The sequence below is a fragment of the Delphinus delphis genome, chromosome 10, assembly GCF_949987515.2.
Source record: "Delphinus delphis chromosome 10, mDelDel1.2, whole genome shotgun sequence".
Taxonomy (NCBI): Eukaryota; Metazoa; Chordata; class Mammalia; order Artiodactyla; family Delphinidae; genus Delphinus; species Delphinus delphis.
The window spans coordinates 40,210,755-40,230,220 of NC_082692.2; the positions used below are offsets into that span (position 1 = coordinate 40,210,755).

General features: G+C 57.4%; 1 protein-coding gene across 4 annotated transcripts in view; it reads left to right on the top strand.

The window, feature by feature from the left end:
• GRM4 (glutamate metabotropic receptor 4) overlaps window positions 1-19,466 on the top strand; it is a 99,123-nt gene that overhangs the window by 68,207 nt on the left and 11,450 nt on the right. For all 4 annotated transcript variants that reach the window (XM_060021324.1, XM_060021327.1, XM_060021326.1 and 1 more), the window contains exons 6-8: window positions 13,776-13,976; window positions 14,167-14,303; window positions 15,815-16,750. In XM_060021324.1, coding sequence (XP_059877307.1) covers window positions 13,776-13,976; window positions 14,167-14,303; window positions 15,815-16,750 — 1,274 coding nt within the window. The remainder of the gene's footprint in view (window positions 1-13,775; window positions 13,977-14,166; window positions 14,304-15,814; window positions 16,751-19,466) is intronic.

Genomic DNA, 19,466 nt, shown 5'->3' on the forward strand with positions numbered 1-19,466 from the left:
TGAAAGAGCCGAAAAGCTCTTGGAGTTTTTATTTTAATGGGGAGACAGACAATAAACGAGATATGTAAGTAAACTATAGACTATGTCAGAAGGAAAAAGTGCAGTAGAAACAAAATAGATAAGAAAGAGGATGGCCTCCCTGCAAGGTAACGCTTCAGCAGAGTCCTGAAAAGGACAGGGAATGAGCCACGGGAGGATGGGACGATGGGTCTGTTTTACAGAATGGAAAACAGAGGCTCAGAGCAGGTAAGTAAAGGGACCTGAGTTCCCGCAGATGAAAGGTGGTGGCGCAGGATATGGGCCCAGGTCTGAGTTCTAGGCCCTCAGACCCCTGTGGTAGCCGTCTTGGCGCGTTCACCTTTGATACAGGTGGACGTGGGTCCTTGTGCTCTCTTTGTCTGGGTAGCTCTGCAGCAGGACCTGGCGTCAGGGACATTGGGAGGGCTCTGCGTACCCCTCAACCGTGAGTGGTGGCCATGCAAGGATGATGAACTCCCTCTTATCGTCTTCTGGACTGATGGGTGCAGCTTGGGCAGAGGGCCAGATGAGCAAGGGCCGCTGGATCAGCCGCAGGGACATGCTGCATGGAATCACTGGCAGTTGGGGGTGGGGGAATGGGTCCACTAGGGCCAGGGGAGGAGGGAGCATGGTGAGGTGGGTGGGCCGGTGAGGAGCATGCTGACCTCTGGTGGCCAGGGCAATCGTGGCTACTTAAGACTGTGGGTGTCCCCTGGGGACGAAGGCAAACTCCTGTGGGTGTAGGCAGCAGTGTGTGTACACCCTTGTGTGTGTGACTGTATGTGACTGTGTATGTACGTGAGTGTCTAAAAGAGAAGGTATATATGTGCATGTCTGTCTTACATAGGGGCGACGTTCTTGCGTGAGCTAATAACCATAAACACCACTCTTTACTATGCATTTACTATGTTCCAGATATTTTAACAACGTCATCTCATTTCACCCTCAAAGCAACTCTAGGGGCTCTTATGACCCCCTTATTATGGAGGCTATGGAGAGTCAGAGAGGTCAAGCAACTTGCCCAAGGCTGCACAACAAAGGTCCTTATGAGGCAGTAATCACAACAAAGGTGTAAGAAGTACCAACATGCCTGGGCATGGGAGGCTGGGCCCTCATGGGTAGGAGCATCCTGTTTACTTCTCTCTTCCTGGCATAATTATTGAGAGCATCCCCTTTTATTCTCAAAAGTCCCCAAGTGGGGATAGAAGATTGTATCTTCACCCTGATTATAGGTCACGAGACCTGGCTTGGAGATGGGGATGGGTGGGACTGAAAGTGGGGGCAACATGGATAAGGGGGCGTCTCGGCCCCTGTGTCTGGCTCATCAAGGGAGAGGGGCTTTCTGGAGTCTCCTCTTGGTCTGGGAGGCGCAGGCAGGGAGAAGGCCTTGGTCAGTCCTTGTAAGCTCTTTCCAGACTCCCAGTCCTCTTCAGGACTCCCCGGCTGCTGGTGAACTGGTGGGGGGAGGGGGGACGGGCCCTCTCTAGGTGCCCTCAGGGAGGTGTGTGGGCTGTCAGAGCAGGTGGGGAAGGAGGGCTTGATCAGGATTCAGGAGAGTGTAGACTCTCACTGGGAACCTGAGGCCAGCTGTACCCTGTCAGGACCTTAGCTTTCTCATCTGAGAAATGGGATTGGTGGTGGGCCAGCCCAGAGGGTGTCTGGGGATGCAGGTGAGAAAGCTGATTGGAGGCACTTGGTGAACTGTAAGAGGGTGGGGCTCAAGCCTGGCTGTGCATCAGAATCACCTGGAACTTTTAGAGCTCTACTAGGGCCCCCCCCCCCAGACCCACTAAGCAGAACCTCAGGGGTGGGTTGTTTTTCAAGCTCTCCCAGTGGGTTTTTTGTGTATCTAGGGCTGGGAACCTCACATCGAATCACCTGGGGATCTTTTCAAATGCCGACCAATCCCTGGCTCCCAGCCCCAGACATTCTGATGTAATTGGCCCTGGGTACCACCTGGGCATCAGGATTTTTTTTTTTTTTTTTTTGGTGGCACGCGGGCCTCTCACTGTTGTGGCCTCTCCCGTTGTGGAGCACAGGCTCCGGACGGGCGGGCCCAGCCGCTCCGCGGCATGTGGGATCCTCCCAGACCAGGGCACGAACCCGTGTCCCCTGCATCGGCAGGCGGACTCTCAACCACTGCGCCACCGGGGAAGCCCCATCAGGAGTTTTAAAAGGTGCCCCTGTGGTTTAATGTGCAGCCAGGTATGGAAAGCACTGCCTCAGAAGGAGAGGTGGGTGATGGAAGGGGCGACGGCGTGCTCCCCAGGCAGTGGGGAAGGCGTGAGCAAAGCACCACAGGGAGGGGTGGAAGGACAGCATATTCCAGCTGACCTGGATGTTTCTTGCTGCATCTGAAGCCCCAGCAGAGGCTGGTAAGGGTCCTTGGGCGGCCTCACATCAGGCACAGTGAGCCCGTCCATCTCTGGGTGAGGTGAGGGGTAGGGGAGCTGCTGGGAATGTTTGTGGGACCTCAGACCCACCCTGGGTGAGGGGGAGGCAGCTCTGGCTTCTCATGGCCCCATCCAGGTTTGAGCTGAGCTTGTCCCTTAGGCCAGGAGGGCTGGGGTGACACCCATGGAGTACGGGCTCTGGACCGGGCACCTGTCAACGGGTCAGGGTCTGGGTCCGACTCTGCCTCCTCCCTGCTGTGTGACCGTGGACATGTTATTTAACCTCTCTGAGTCTCAGAGAGGGCAGGGAAGTCACCACCCATCTCAGTGGGCTGTTGGAAGGATTGGTGATGTGTTTGAAGAGTATGAAGAAGCTGAAAAAGGATGTGTACGATCAGCGGTGACAGAATGGTGGTTGTCGTTGATAGAGAGGGAGGGGGAGAGGTGGGATTTACCTGCGACTGGGTAATTTAACAGCTCAAGTCTGCTCTAAGGATTCTGTCCGTTGTAGGATCCCCGACGGGGAGGACAGCATCCTGAGGGTGGGTGGTGTAGGCTGTCATAAGCGTTGCCTCCATTTTACAGAAGGGGACGCTGAGGTGGTTGGTGAACATCGCAGTGCTAGAGAACTGGCAGGGCTGGCTTCGTACCCAGGCAGCCTGGCTCTCCAGCTGGTGCCCCACCTGCCTCTCCCACTTCCTTTCCTCCCGCGCCCCCAGCCACCGTCTCGCTTGCCCTCAGCTAGCCCTGTATTCTCCACCTGCCTCACTCTGTCTCCCGAGCCAAGCTCCACGCTCACTTCTTCCAGGCTGCCTGGTATCCACACCGGGTGGGCCCACACTCTGGTCCCCTCATTGCTAACAGTTTCAATAGCCAGCCTCTGCCTGTCTCAGTCCCTCAGGCCCTGCCCACGATCTCAGCATGAGCGAGTGCCACTCCTGTGTTCCCCTGCCCTTTGCTCTGCCAAAGTCCATGCCTTCCCTCCTCAGGGCAACAGACGGGCCTGATGACCTTCTCAGAGGGTGGGAAGGACCTTCTCATGCGGGGGTCTTACACTTGGGAAGATCCCATCCATCCTTCAAGGCTGTGTTAAGTTGAATTCCCCTCAGGAATTCCCTGGTGGTCTGGTGGTTAGGACTCCACACTTTCACTGCCAAGAGCTCGGGTTCGATCCCTGGTTGGGGAGCTAGGATCCCACAAGCCGTGCAGCGCGGCCTGCATGAAAAAAAAGTTGAATTCTCCTCAAGACAAGGAATTGAGAGCCAGTCGTTTCTTTGGGAGAGAATCCCAGGAAACATTGGCAGGGGAGGGAAGGCAGACATAAAGCGTGTGTTACCAAGCAGGTTACCACTGTGAGCAGCTGGAACTTTACTCCCCCGGGGGCTCTGGAGACAGAAAGGAGCACGCCTGGCAGTCATCCCGCTGGAGGTGTGAGGGAGCTGGGGTGTGTGTACACCAACTCCCGTCAATCATTGCTGGCTGTTCCCAGAGGGTGTTAATTCCTCAGTGCCTCCACATGCCAAATGGCTGGCAAAGAGGGCTTCTGTGGCCAGAGAGTCTCAGAAGAGTGGCAGATACTGGCAGTTGGAGACTGGGCTGGTGTGTCTCAAAGCGGCAAGTGCTCGTGGGCACCCATTCTTTCTCAAATACACAACTGTGCGAGTCCCCCTGAACTGGGTGTGAGTCCTAGTGCTGCCACTTCCTAGCCGTGCAACCTGGGGCAGGTCACTTCTTGAGGCCTCAGTTTTCTCACTGTAAAATGGGGATCATACTACCCACTTCCATTCCCCAGAGCCCTGTCACTAGCAGAGCTGCCTTTCTCATGGTTTCCCAGAGAAGGCGTGGAGGGGATCTGCCGGAAGCACTAGAAGGTGGCCTGCGGGCTGCTCCACACCTGAGCGAGATAGGGGTCACGGAGCAGGGCGTCTCTGCAGCTGTCAAGGCCTGCGGGAGGGCAGCGCCCGCCTCCCACCTCCTCTCCTGGCCCCCTCCCCAGGAGCCCGCAGAGCAGGGCTTGGGAATTAAAGCTGAAAACAAGGTAGATGTGGCATCCGTCTTTTTGACAGGACTGCCAGCCAGGTGATGGCTGAGTGGAGGAAGGCCTGGTTTACGAGGAGATAGGAGAGATTTACTGCCTGCTGCTCCCAGGGGCCGGGAGTACTGAGAGGGAGGGTGGCCGCATGGCAGCTGGGGATGTGTGGGGAGATGCTGGTCACCCAGCCTGTGCCAGCAGCAATAACAATAACAACAGCTGATATTTATATAGCATTTATTACATGTCAAGCTCTGTTTTAGTGTTTTGCATTTGCTTTTCACAGCAACCCATTTTACAGATGAAAAAACCGAGGCACAGAGAAGTTAAAGACTTTCCCAAGGTCATACAGGTAGAAAATGGCAGAGCTGGGATTTGAACTCTGGCCATCTGGCTCCAGGGATGTCCTGCCTCAGGCCAGCTGATGTCCCAGCCCCAGGGCCCTCTGGCTATTCCAGCCTGGCTTCGTGGCTCTTTTCACCTCCACATTCCTAAAGGAACCTGGGGAAAGGAAGGAAGACCCACATTTGGGATTACCTAGTACGCGCCAGGTTGTGCCGCTCATTAGAGGAACTCACATTTGCCCAAGCCGTCAGCCACCTGGTGGCCACAGGGGTCCTGAGCCCTTCCCCGCAGTGCTGTTTCTTACTTGTTCAGCTGGCATTTACTCAGAGGCTGACTGTGTCCCCAGCCCTGTGCTGGGCTCTGTGAAGGGGACAGACCTGCCCTGAGGGGCTCCCCCTGCAGGTGGGAGATGATATGGCCTTGGAGACAAGGTGGTACACGATGGTGTGGTCCCAGTAGTCAGAGCTGAGGGCCTCCAGAGAGCTTAATCATGAGACCAGAGAGGACAGATCCAGGAGGCCTCCTGGAGAGTTCTGGGAGACTAGGGATGTTGCACCTTTAAATCAGGAGGTCAGAAGTCCTCACTGGGAAGGTGACTGGGAAAGAGCATGCCGGGCAGAGGGCACAGCATGTGCAAAGGCCCTGAGGTAGGCTCAGGCCTGGCAGGTCTGGGGAGCAGTGAGGAGACCCATGTGGTTGGAGCAGAGAGATCAACAGGTAGGAGATGGGGTCCGAGAGGTGGGGCGGGGTGGCACGGGTCTGTGGGCCTTGTCGGCAATTTGTAAGGATTTAGTCTTTTAATGCCAAATGAGACAAGGCCATGGCAGGGTTTGAGAAAGGATTGACGTGATCAGATTTATGTTATAATGGGCTCACTCTGGCTGCCTCCTGGAGCAGAGATGGGGGTGAGGGCAGAGCTGGAGGTCAGTTAGGGGCCGGGGCTGTAGTCCAAGTGGGAGGTGATGGGAACTTGGAGCAGGTGGTGGCCATGGAGATGGTAAGAAGGAGTCTGATTCTTTATCAGTTTTGCAGTGTGGCCTCAAGAGTTTGCTAAAGGATTTGAGGTGAGAGAAAGATGGCAGAAAATCAAGGATGACTCTGAGGTTCTTGGTGGTCCACTGAGATGGGGCGGGGGTGGAGTGTCAGGCTTAGCCACGCGGAGATTCCTGGGAGAGGTGGGTGCAAAACCCAGACTGGGGTTGGTCAGGAGAAAAATGGAGGAGAGAAATTGATGACAATGAGTAAGGACAACCCTTCTGAGAAGTTTTGTTGTAAACAGGGAGAGAGGGATGCTAGCTGGGGGAAAAGTGGGGTCAAGAAAGGGTTTCTGTTTAAATGGAAGAAATTAAAACGTATTTCTATGTTGACAGCAAAGATCCAGTAGAGGAAAAACTAGATGCTCCTGGAAGGAAAAGGAGCATGGCTGGGTGATGGGGGAGAAGGGGCATCCACGTGGGGGGTTGGCTGTGACTTCGGCCCCGCGAGCTGCCTCCCCTTCACCCCTGGCCCCAGTCTGACCCTGTCTGGGAGAGCTAAGCCCAGGCCCCTGGGCTGGGCAGAACCAGTGAGGAGTAGAGAATGGCCTTCCCTGGGAGCTGGCCTGTGCAGGTGCCAAGTGTGGCTTCTGCTGCAAGTATCACTCTTCTCTAATGGTCCCGGGAGCCGACCTCATTACAGAAAAGGGGATCGAAGCTCAGAGATGCTAAGCAACTCGGCAGGCCAGTGAGAGGCTGAATGGGGGGTGGGGTGTCGAGCTGCTCCCATCTGGCCGGACGTCCACGTCCTGTTTCTTGAACTAGGGTCTGTGGACATCTGGGGATACGTTCTTGAGGTCAGACTCTCAGCGACCTAGGAGCTCCATGACGATTCTTGAACTTGGCATTTTCATTTGACGGCCTTCTGAAAGCGGTCTTTACAGATTGCAAAGACAACTTCTCTGCTCCTGTGATAATTTGCAGTTGGAAGTAGCTGTCACTGCCGGGGCTTCAGCCTCTGATGTCAGTATTTTCATCCTGGGCCCACATTCATCCTAGGATTATCCTGGGACAGAATTGTTTTCCTTCAAAAGGGGCCTGAGGCTGGCTCAAGTTCGGGGAGCCCTGGGCTGTACCACCACTGAGAGCCAGAAAGAGAGCACCTGGAGGAGTCAGGAGCCACCACCCCCTGCCCCCGCTGCTGGGCAAGACTCTTCCCCTCCCCGCCCCCGAGGGGGTGACCATTACGGGCCCCCACCCCTAACCCCCCAAGACACTGGGGCTGGCTCAGGGTTCCCCAGGACGGGAGTTGGCGGAGAGCTGTGACGGAGTTTGGTGGAACAGATCTAGGGGTGGGGGCACCAGGCTGAGTTGTTTAGAGGTGCCCTACCCGGAAAGGAGGGAGAGCCTGCTCTGTGACTTCTGGGGATGCCGGGGTGGTGGAGCCTGGCCTCCGGAGTAGGACTCGGGGACCCTCAGAAAGACCTGCGTGTTCCAGGGAGGTGACGAGGAGAATGGCTCAACCACAGGCAGAGTCAGGAAAGAGGGGGACTGGCCAGGAACCCAGGTGGCAGCTTCCTCCCCCATCTGAGTGTCAGTGGGTGCTGACCTGGGCCCCTGTGCATGGGGTGGGCACCCCACGCTCATCTTTTGGGGGTCTGGGAAGACCCAGCACGTGCCGGGCTGCAGACAGGTTGGAGGGGCGGCCCAGGGCTGGGGTGGAGGCCTCCAGGGGTGGGGAGTTTTCCGCGGGGAAGTGTTAGGGAGGAGAGGAAAACGGAGGCTTAGAGAGCACTACGTATAAGGCATGATGCTGCGTGTTTTACGTCTGCACCTCCTTGAATCCTCTCAGTGGCCCCTCAAGGTAAGTGTTATTACCCTGGATTTACATCTGGGGGACGTAAATTTTACTTGACCAGGGTCATATGGCTGGTCCAGCGCAGAACCACACACTACAGCTCTCCCTGGGGGTGGGGCATCCTAGGACCCTCTTATCCTGCTCCCTGGAAGTTTGCACAAGGGATGAAAACCGGTGTGTATGTTTGTGCATTTGTATGTAGGTGCAAGTTTATATGTGTGTAGATGTGTGTGGTATGTCCACACACCTACGCCGATTACACGTGTGGACTTGAACCTGTGCGTGTGTTGCCCCAGGTCCCCTCGGCGCTCCCCAGCCCTGCTTTGCCAATGGAGTTAATGTCCCCGGGGGGAGTCTGCGGCCTGAGACTGGTGGGAGTGGGGCTACTTATCCCCTCAGATGGGGCAGCCCTGAGGCATAGGCCACACAGTTTTCTAGAGCCCCCCACGGGGTTGAGCCTCACACCTGGCGTTAGTGTCTTCCCATCCCTTCCCGTCTCTGCCTCGCTTCCTCACCCCCAATCTGTGCTTCCAGCCATCACCTCCCAGATGAAACACTTGCACTCATATCCTTGTCAGGACCTGCTCGTGGGGCTTCTCCGCGACAGTGAATCTGAATGACCACGTGCTTGTAGGAGTGTCGTGCTCCTTGTGTAGCTGTGTATTGGGTTGGCCAAAAAGTTTGTTCGGGTTTTCGTAAGCTGTTACAAAAACCCAAACGAGGGACTTCCCTGAGGGGCCAGTGGTTAAGACTTCGCCTTCCAGTGCAGGAGGTGTAGGTTCGATCCCTGGTCGGGGAGCTAAGACCCCACATGCCTCGCACCAAAAAACCAAAACATAAAAACAGAAGCAGTATTGTAACAAATTCAATAAAGACTTTAAAAATGGTCCACAGCAAAAAAAAAAAAAAAAAAAAAAATCTTAAAAAAAGCCCAAACGAACTTTTGGTCAACCCAATATATAGAGTATGTGTTTATATGGACACTTATGTTTCTACATGTTTGAACGTAGATGCGTGTATAGGGATGTATATAAATGCATGCAGGTTTGTGTGTTGCTACTTTATATGTGTAGATGTGAAAATACGGGGGTGTATATGTGGCTGATTTTGTATACCTTTATGTGAGGGAGTGTGTGTGTGTGTACACATGAGCCTGGAACTCAGGAAGATTGTGGCTGGGTGGGGTGAGTAGTTGTGGAGAGGTGAGCAGGGAGACAGGGAGGAACTCTGATTATTTCAACCTTGAAAACTCATTTCAATTACAATTTACAACCTGCAGACAAAGGCTGCAGTCACCGTAGTAACCACAGCTGCGGGGGGGGGGGGGGGGGTGGTGGTTGATGGAGAAAGTCCTCTCCCGGATGGTTCCGGGGCTGGCTGTCATCCGTGGCTAAGCCAAACACATCTCCGGCTCACTGTGCCTTGGGACACAATTAGGACATCTTCAAACTGTTGCTGCTGTCATTGTTGCCATGTGTCTGGAATTTATCTCCTCTAGGAGCTCTCAGAAATGTGTGTTTTGTTTCCTGCCAGAACTGTGGTTCCCCTGTCTGGGCCTGGGGGTCCCAACCACCCATGAAAGGGGATCCTCTGACCCCTCGCTTCCCTCCATGGCCATCTGCCTCCTCCAGCCCTGGAGACAGGGATCCTTAGCTCCTGGTTAGGCCTGGCCAGACAACTGGGGCGAGGCCTGAGCCCCAGAGAAGGGGGAAGGCAGGTCGGGGCTGGATGGAGGGAGAAGGAGGCAGACAGTTCAGGGTGGTGGAAATTCTTTGGGAGCCAGAGAGATCCAGGTTCAAATCCCAGCCACTCACCAGCCAGGCCAATCCCCAGGTGGGCAGGAACACCAGCTGGGAGCCAGGATTCCCTCAAGACTCTGGGTACCTTACTCGACCACCTGCAAATCTGTTACCTCCTCTGTGACGGGGGCCAGTCTGGCCTACGTCCCAGAGGCTCGGGGAAGAGGAAGCACCAGCCATGCTGCAGGGTTATTTGCTGAAGAGTCGAGGGTGTGCAGAGAGCTGCACTGGTTGTGGACACAGCTTCCGACGTTCAGCACAGCATGTCTGGACCTTGTTTGACTTGTGTTTGTGATCCCTTCCCCCTCCCCCAAAGGGAGCGCACTTAGGCTCTGTCATTGTTGCTTCCTGTGGGGCTCAGGGGAAGGGCCCTTGGAGTTTGAGGTGTGTGTGTGTGTGTGTGTGTGTGTGTGTGTGTGTAGGGGGTCACACTCAAGGCCCGCCGCTCCCTTTCAAATTAAGGCCTTTTGCAGGGCACCTCACTGCCCTGTTATCTCATTTGTAATTGGGGGCAGACTTGAGACAAAAGTCAAGGACGTGAAAGTGTGTTGGGAAGTCTCTAGAAGTCCATGGCTGGCACCATGACAACTCTGGGGTGGAGATCCCAAAGGCGCAGTGTTCAAGGGCCGCTGACAGCCCACAGCCCACAGGACCCCAAAGCCCTTCCCACGGGAGCCTCCCCAGGCAGAGGTGGGCTCCCCTGGTGAGGACCTCCTGTGGGGTCATCTGTATTCCAGTGCCGGTGCAGGTGGCTTCGTGACCCCAGTAAGAGCACGTGGTCCTGGACCTGAGTGGCCCAGGGATGGATGCTTCAGCTGGACCACTGAGGAGGGACCCCTGGGAAGATAGGGAGAGGAGGGGGCTGAGGGCAGCTCAGCCAGTGTCCCTTAGCCTTGTGTGTCCTTGGCCTTGGGATAGAGCTGCTGCTTCTCTGCAGTGGCTGCAGCCTCCCCCTCCATCCTGGTTAATAATTCAGTCTCTCATCCTGATGAAATGAGGGCATGATGGGAGCTTTGGGAGCATGGAGCAGCGGGATACAGAGGGCAGGACCTGGGGGCTGGGGGTGATGGTGGGGTCTGGGGCTGGGGCCTTCCATGCAACCCTGCCCCAGGCCCCTCTGTCACCCTTCGGGGACAGGATTGTCCCTTGTGCTTCTCTCCTGGCTCTCAGAAGCTGGGATCAGTAGCCTTGAGTAAGAGAGCAGGCTGCTGAGGCTGGAGAACTTGCCTCTCCTGTCCATCCATCTCTGTTTGTGCCGTGGCCTAGAGAGAGCTTTGCCTGTTAGCAAAGCTCTGCTGTCCCAGGAGCTCCGAGGCAGGCAGGGCTTAGAACTCTTTGTACCCTTGTGTTTAACAAACTTCTGCAGCACCTGGCAAGTACCAGGCCCCTCTTTATGACCCGTTGTGAATATAAACCCATTTATCCTCATAGGGACCCTATCCCGACCTATGAGGTAAGTACCATCATTATCCTCATTTTGCAGATGAGGAAACTGAAGCCCGATAGATGAGGTGGCAGGTCCAAGGTCACAGCTAGAGTACAGGGTAGAGCTGGGGTTTCAGCCCAGACAGTCTTGTGTGAATGAAGTGTAGTGGGTAGCCAGGGGCTTAGCTGACCCCTGGGAGAGCTAGGTGAGCCCCCTTGAAGACTACCCTGTCTCCAGCCCCAAGGCCACGCCGTAAAAGCTGTGGGCTCTCTCTGGACCCAGCAGTGCCCCCAGAGCCAACTGGGCATCTGCCCCTAAACTGTCCAGTCTGTGTACTGGGGACCTTTGATCTCTGACCCTGAGGTTGGGGTACTGGAGTCAGTTTCTGACCTTGGTCACAGAGTCTTGGTGGCCAAGACAAGGATATGAGATGAGCCATCAGCTCCGTGGGAGCCCTGGGCGGCAGGGCACAGTGACCATACATTGGCTGAAAATAGAGGAATCTAGGGGGTGATCTGTGGATCCCTGGGGCCTCAACCTGACCCCCCACATGACAGACATGGGACACCCAGGCCCATGGCCCATGGGGTGGGACACAGGTGCAGCCATTCACCCCGCTGGCCGCTGGGGAATTACTTCTGTAAGGTGCAGCACTGGCCCTCTAGCAGGGAGGCATGGGTGTGTGTGTGTGTGTGTGTGTGTGTGTGTGTGTGTGTGTGTGTGTGTGTGTGTGTGTGTGTGTGTGTGTATGAGGGTAAATTTCATTGTCCTGGCCTTGAGGGAGGAGGCTGCAGGCCATGCTGTATGCAGGGGCTGTGGGAGGGGAAGCTGGGGTTCCCTAGCACTCTCCCTTCATCTCCTCTGCCATCCTCCGGCCCCTGTGTCCTCACCTCAGAGCCCCTGCCCCATCCCGCCCCCCACTTTCCTGCCGTCCCCCTGCAGTCAGGCTCTTACAGTCTCTCAGGTGTAGTGTGGTACACAGGCTGGGAGCTGGAGCACCTGGTCAAATCCAGCTCTTTGTGGTCCTGGAATGCCAGTGAGCTTTTCTGTGCCTCAGTTTTTCCATCTCTATAATGGGGATAATTACTCACCTCATAGCACTGTTCTGAGTATTCAATGACTTAATATATACATAAAGAGCTTAGAAGAGTGCCCGACACAGAGTGGATGCTCCATAGAAGTTAGCAGTCCTTGGGGCTTCCCTGGTGGCGCAGTGGTTGAGAGTCCGCCTGCCGATGCAGGGGACACGGGTTCGTGCCCCGGTCCGGGAAGATCCCACATGCCGCGGAGCGGCTAGGCCCGTGAGCCATGGCTGCTAAGCCTGCGCATCCGGAGCCTGTGCTCTGCAACGGGAGAGGCCACAATAGTGAGAGGCCCGCGTACCGCAAAAAAAAAAAAAAAAGAATCCACCTGCCAATGCAGGGGACATGTGTTCGATCCCTGGTCTGGGAAGATCCCACATGCTGCGGAGCAACTAAGCCCGTGTGCCACAACTACTGAGCCTGTGAGCCACAACTACTGAGCCCACGTACCACAACTACTGAAGCCCATGTACCCTAGAGCCCATGCGCCACAACTGCTGAGCCCACACGCTGCAACTATTGAAGCCCACGCGCTCTAGCCCGCATGCTGCAACTACTGAGCCCACGTGCTGCAACTACCAAAGCCCACGTGCCTAGAGCCCGTGCTCTGCAGCAAGCGAAGCCACCACAGTGAGAAGCCTGTGCACCGCAATGAAGAGTAGCCTCTGCTTGCCACAACTAGAGAAAGCCCATGTGTAGCCACGAAGACCCAATGCAGCCAAAAATAAATTTAAAGTTAAAAAAAAAGTAAACAAGAGCAAGTTAAAAAAAAAAAAAAGAAGTTAGCAGTCCTTATTCTTCATCATCATTATTACCCAGGGCCCAGGCCAGGAGCTCCTCCTCCTCCAGAAAGCCTTCCTGGCCTGCTCTGGCCCCGGGACCTCTGTAGCCCACCTTAGAAACCCTCTATTCTGACCACTTAAACATAATAACAATGTGGCTTAGTCAGCTACTCTGTGCCACGTGTTTTCTGTTATCTCATCTCATTCAAGCCTCACAGCACTTCTGTGAGGCAGGATGATGATCTTTTTACCAAGAGGACATCGAGACCTCCGGCAGCCAAAGAGTTTGCACAGGGCCCAGAGCAGAGGGGTTGGGTGTGGCCAGAGCCCAGGGGGTGAGGATGGGAGGTCACAGTGCCCTAGGGAGCCACTGCTGTTTGCAGTGAGAAGGGGGTGAGTGGGGTGGGTTCCCCATTTTGCAAAGCTCACTCACTGTGGCTAATGGGGGGATGTCACTGACATGGGGGAGGAGTGGATGGGGATGATGGTGCCTTCTGGTGTCTGGGGCATCTGGAAGTCACTGAGGGCATCTGGTGTCCTGAATCTTGAGGGACCTGTGGCAGGTCTCTCACCCTCTCTGGGCCTCAGTTTCCCCACCCATACCCTGTGCTGGGGCTACCCATGGGTGAGCTGCTGTAGGGCACCACTGCCCTCATGGACAGTCACAGCTCCTGCCTGTGTGAGGGCCACCTGCTCCCGTGTTTGGTCCAGGCCAGGCTGGGGGAGGGCAGGCAAGCACCACGGCCGCAGGGAGACCCGCAGGCTCACTGCCCTCCAAGGGTGATGGGGACAAGGGAGCCTGCCTTGGCTGTTCTGGGGCCTCAGGGCACAGGGTCCAGCGGTACAGTAGTGAGGGCAGCAGACCTCAGGACCATTCCCCGGGCCCTCCACAAGACCATCTCCTGGGGTGATGGAGTGAGCACTGGGCCAGGGGCCCGGAGACCTAGGTGTGCCCAGGTGGGCTCTCTGGGCCCCAGGGCACACCTAGGTCTGCTGTGGTTCCCACCATCCACCTGTGAGGATGGTGGGCCTCATGGGCGCCCCCACTCTGAATATTTCGTTGCAGGCCGTGAGCGCATTGGGCAGGACTCGGCGTACGAGCAGGAGGGGAAGGTGCAGTTTGTGATCGACGCCGTGTACGCCATGGGCCACGCGCTGCACGCCATGCACCGTGACCTGTGTCCGGGCCGCGTGGGGCTCTGCCCGCGCATGGACCCTGTGGACGGCACCCAGTTGCTCAAGTACATTCGCAGCGTCAATTTCTCAGGTGGGGGCACCACCCAACCCTGGGGAAGGGGTCCTGGGGCTCCATGGGGTGGGAGTATGCGGGGGTCTCTTCAGATGCTTCCAAGGGGTTCCATACAGAGGTGTCTCTGCCCTGGGCTCACGATCCTTCCTGACTCTGGGTGAAGGCTCAGCAAAGAAGCTGAGCGTGTGACCCCCACGGGCCCCCGCAGGCATCGCGGGGAACCCTGTGACCTTCAATGAGAACGGAGACGCACCTGGGCGCTATGACATCTACCAGTACCAGCTACGCAACGGCTCTGCCGAGTACAAGGTCATCGGCTCCTGGACTGACCACCTGCACCTCAGAGTAAGCACCTGGCGGGAGGGCAGCGAGGGGTCCCGGGGGGCTAAGCGGCAGGGAGAGGCCACCCCAACCCAGGGAGGGGAGGCCAAGGGGAGGCAGCCGCCGACTAGCCCTGCCCCCCGGGGTTTGCTGCTGCCAACTTGGGGCTTCCTTCCATGCCCCACCCTAGACCTCAGAGGGCCCTGAGCCCCCCAACCCTGAAACAGAAGAACAGTGTGGCTGGGCTTCTGCTGCCCTTCCTGCCCCTGCCCTTTCCCTTGGCCTGGGGTCTTCTTGCCTGCTGCCCCTTCGCAGGGCAAGAACTCTGGATAGATGAAGTCACGCTGGAGTTCAGGGGCTCAAAGTTTTGGGGGGGTTCGGGGGGGAGAGAGGTGAGGAAGGGGAGGGCTGTGTCTGGACAGAGGAGGACGACGTCTTAAGGCAAAGAGCACAGCCTGCTGTTCTCTAAGCATGAACTCTCCTAAGAGCCACTTTTTTTTTTTTTTTTGCGGTACGCGGGCCTCTCACTGTTGTGGCCTCTCCCATTGCGGAGCACAGGCTCCGGATGCGCAGGCTCAGCGGCCATGGCTCACGGGCCCAGCCGCTCCGCGGCATGTGGGATCCTCCCAGACCGGGGCACGAACCCGTGTCCCCTGCGTCGGTGGGTGGACTCCCAACCACTGCACCACCAGGGGAGCCCAGAACCACTTATTTAGAACTGATGCTTTGAATACGGCTTCCAAGTGTAGTCAGGTTCCCTTTGCCCAGTGCCTGGAGCTCTATGGGGCTCTCGCTTACTTTCCAGAACTTTGTGACGCATTCAGTAGGGCGTTCCAGCTTCTATCGCCTCTTAGCTTGCAGCAGTTGTGTCTTCAGAGACATGTAACAGTGACTAGCACTCATTTAGAGCAAGATGCAAAGAAACGCTAACCTGTGGGCACACATTAGTGGTCCTGTGATTGAATCTTTATTCGTTGTTCTCTTCTGAACCCAAGTCCCTGTGCCGCCTGGAGGAGGCCCGGTGGGCTGAGCCATAGCACGTTTCTTCTTGAGGGTGCACAGGAGTCACCTGCGGGGTCTTGTTGAAACTCAGATTCTGTGTCAGGGGGTCTGGGGTGGACCAAAAATTTCCATTTCTAACAAGCTCCTGGGTGATGCTGATGTGGCCGGTCTGGGGACCACTTTGCATAGCAAGGCCTCATGGGGCTGGGAGTCGGGACTGCTGGGTCCTCTCCACTCTGCCGTGTGACCCTAGGTTGTCACTGCCGGTCTCTGGGCGTTTCTCCATACGACCCTTGGGAGCTTTGTATTCGAGCAGGATCCCCCGTGGTCAGCTGGGTCTGGATCCTGCCCCGGGGAGCTCATTTAAGTGCAGCTGTTGGATTCAGCTGATCCTGGCAGGGCCTGGGCAGCTGGATTTTACCCATCTAACTAAAATCACTAACTAAGTGATTCAGATTGGTGCCACCAGTGGGGCGGTCCAGGGCACTTGGCAGCATGTCCTGAGGCCCTCTCCTCTGCACTGTTGTTGCCAGATAGAGCGGATGCACTGGCCAGGGAGCGGGCAGCAGCTGCCCCGCTCCATCTGCAGCCTGCCCTGTCAGCCGGGTGAGCGGAAGAAGACGGTGAAGGGCATGCCCTGCTGCTGGCACTGCGAGCCCTGCACGGGGTACCAGTACCAGGTGGACCGCTACACCTGCAAGACATGTCCCTACGACATGCGGCCCACAGAGAACCGCACGGGCTGCCAGCCCATCCCCATCATCAAGCTTGAGTGGGGCTCACCCTGGGCCGTGCTGCCCCTCTTCCTGGCTGTGGTGGGCATCGCGGCCACGCTCTTCGTGGTGGTCACCTTCGTGCGCTACAACGACACGCCCATCGTCAAGGCCTCGGGCCGCGAGCTGAGTTACGTGCTGCTGGCGGGCATCTTCCTGTGCTACGCCACCACCTTCCTCATGATCGCCGAGCCCGACCTGGGTACCTGCTCTCTGCGCCGGATCTTCCTGGGGCTCGGCATGAGCATCAGCTATGCGGCCCTGCTCACCAAGACCAACCGCATCTACCGCATCTTCGAGCAGGGCAAGCGGTCGGTCAGCGCCCCGCGCTTCATCAGCCCCGCCTCGCAGCTGGCCATAACCTTCAGCCTCATCTCCCTGCAGCTGCTGGGCATCTGCGTGTGGTTTGTAGTGGACCCCTCCCATTCGGTGGTGGACTTCCAGGACCAGCGGACGCTCGACCCCCGCTTCGCCAGGGGCGTGCTCAAGTGTGACATCTCGGACCTGTCGCTCATCTGCCTGCTGGGCTACAGCATGCTGCTCATGGTCACGTGCACCGTGTACGCCATCAAGACGCGCGGAGTGCCCGAGACCTTCAATGAGGCCAAGCCCATCGGCTTCACCATGTACACCACCTGCATCGTCTGGCTCGCCTTTATCCCCATCTTCTTTGGTACCTCGCAGTCGGCTGACAAGGTGAGTGGCAGGGGCTGGGGGTGGGTGAGGGCGGCAAGCAGGGGGCAGCCTCCTGGGGCTAGTTGGCCTCTCACCTTGCTCTGGAAGTGCCTTCATTCCTGCCTCATTCTGTCTTCTCTCCGTCTCAGGTTTCTCTCCAGGTTCTGGGTTTCTCTCCTCTCTCTCTCCCTTTCTCTTCTCCTGCCTCCTCTCCCGTTTCTCTCCGCCCCCCACCACCTTCCGCTGCCTCATCTCTCTCCTTCCCGCTGCTTCCCACCCTCTCTCTACCCTCCGCCTCTCCTCTCTCCCTCTCCTCTCTCTTTCCCTATCTCTCCATCCCTGCCTCTCCCGCCCCACCTTTTCCCCCTCCCCATCTCCTTCCCACCTTCCTCTCTCCTCTCTGCCAGCCTGGGATGTTGCCCCCGCTTTCATTCTTGTTTTTGGCTGTGCCACGTGTCTTGTGGGATCTTAGTTCCCTAACCAGGGATCAAACCCCGGGCCCTCGGCAGTGAGAGCATGGAGTCCTAACCACTGGACCGCCAGGGAATTCCCCATTCTTTTCTATACGCTCCCTTACCTCTCTCCCTACTCAGCCCATCTTCCTTTCTGTCCACTCCTCCTTTCTTCCTCCTCTCTCCACCCTCTTCTCTGCCCTTGCAGGATCCCCATGGGTCCCCGAGGTGGGTGATGCATTGGGCACTCGCTCCCTCTCTCCCTGGCCCCAAGCCACCCCAAAGGCCAGGTGGGGATACCTGGCAGCATCAGCTGAGGGTCCACCCTCCACTGGCTGGAGCTGCCGATGAGCTGCCTCTTGCTGGCTCTGTCAGGCCATCCTGCCAGCCTGGCCTGAGGGTCTAGATACACCCCAAGGGCCCTGTGGACTCTGCCCACATCACTGCCCCAGTGCTGCCTGGGTGCTGGGGGGTTTTATCTTGAAGGATTGGGAGTCACTGAAGTCAGAGGCCAGAGATAGGGAGAATCAGAGGGACCGAGGACCCCAGCTCTGTGTCTGACTGTGGGATCCTGGGCAAGCCAGCTGGCCTCTCTGCTTCAGTTTCTTCATCAACAGATTGGGGCTATGACCCTTCCTCTGCAGGCCTTACAGGTGTTGTAACAATCACACAACATGAGGGGTGTAAAAGCCGTTTACCCACCGTAAGGAGGCTGGGGCTGGGGAGGAGGGTGGAGGGGACGAGGTCAAGGGGCAGACAGAGCACATGGTGTAGGACCCAGAGGCTGTGAGAAGGTTGGTGGCTTTTACCGGGAGTGAGAAGCGAGCCGCTGCGGGGTTCTGAGCAGGGAGGGATGCGTTGGGACATAGGTTTAAAAGGATCCCTCTGGCTGCTGGGTGGAGCCCTGCTGGAGGTGGTTGTAATGATCCCGAAGGGAGCTGCTGGCAGCAGGAGTAGTGAGGTGCGGGGGATTCCTGCTGTGTCAGGGGGTGGCGCTGGCTGGGTTTCCGATGGAGTGCATGTGGGATGAGAGGCGCAGGGGGGAGTCAGGATGACTCCACAGTCGTTGGTGTGAGCGATGGGAAGGAAAGAGTGTCTGCACTGGGGTGGGGGGGTGCGGGGCGGGGTAGAGACGGCAGCGGAGCCTATAGGGGGCGGAGATCCGGAAGTCCTCTGGAGGTGCTGAGTTTGGGATGCCCGTGAGACGTCCAAGGGCAGCTGTTGAGTCAGCGGTTGACTATGTGGGTCTGGGGTTCAGGGACGAGGGCTGGCTTAGATCTGTACCTGGGGGAGTCGCCATCCTGTGGGCAGCACTTAGAGTGAGCCTGGGTGTGAGCTCCAATAGAGATGCCTGGCCTCAGTGAGGCGGCCGTCAAAGCACCCACGAGGGCTGCTTGTCTTGGGTTAGGCACTTCACCTGTGGTCAGCAGACACCACAACAGTGGGCTCGGGTGGATTCACCATCCCTGCTTACAGATGAGCACGGGGAGGCACAGAGAGGTGAAGTGACTTGTCTAAGGTCACACAGCCAGTAGGTCGCACGGCTGGACTACTTGAACCTACTCTGTCTAACTCAGGACCCCCTCCCAAGCCCACACCACTCCCTGCAGCTCTGGGGCGCCTCTCCCCCTGGGCCTTCCTTGGTAGGTGCCCACCCCTTCTCCAGCAGCTCCTCAAGTGCAGGAGCTGCGCCCTCCACCCCAAATCCCTTGGGTCTGGTGCAGAGAGGCCTGTGGCCTGTCTTCCAGTGGTGACCCAGCAGGCTGGGGGTTCTGAGAAGCAGTCCTTGAGGCTGGCAGTGAGCGCCCCGAGGTCTGAGACCAGACCTGGCTCCAGGCCACCCTGCACACTTGAGCCAAAGCCACTGCCACTGAGGAACAGCTCGGACAGTGGGCTGGGTCTCCACCCCCAGCAGGCCAGCGAGAGGGCTTCCCCGTTGAGGGCAGGTGCAGGCAGAGGCCCGCACGCCCCGCAGTGCCCAGGGGGCCCATGGAGCCATCAGGGGAGGCCGCCCACGCCCCAGGAAGCTGGCAGCTTGAGACATTACCCTCAACAATCCCAGGAGGCCCCTTCCCTCGCCTCCTCAGGGTGTAAAGGTGCACAGCCAGGTGGCCGACAGCATGGTGGTTCAGGCCCTTGCTCTGCCTTCCCATAACTTCCCCTGGCTGCCTGCCAGCACGCTGCTCCCAGTACGGTCCCTGTCATCCTGGTACCAGACCCTCCCACCGCCAGGCGCTGGGGCCCAGCCCCCCTCTCGGCACCCTCCCCCCATCTCTCCAGGCCAC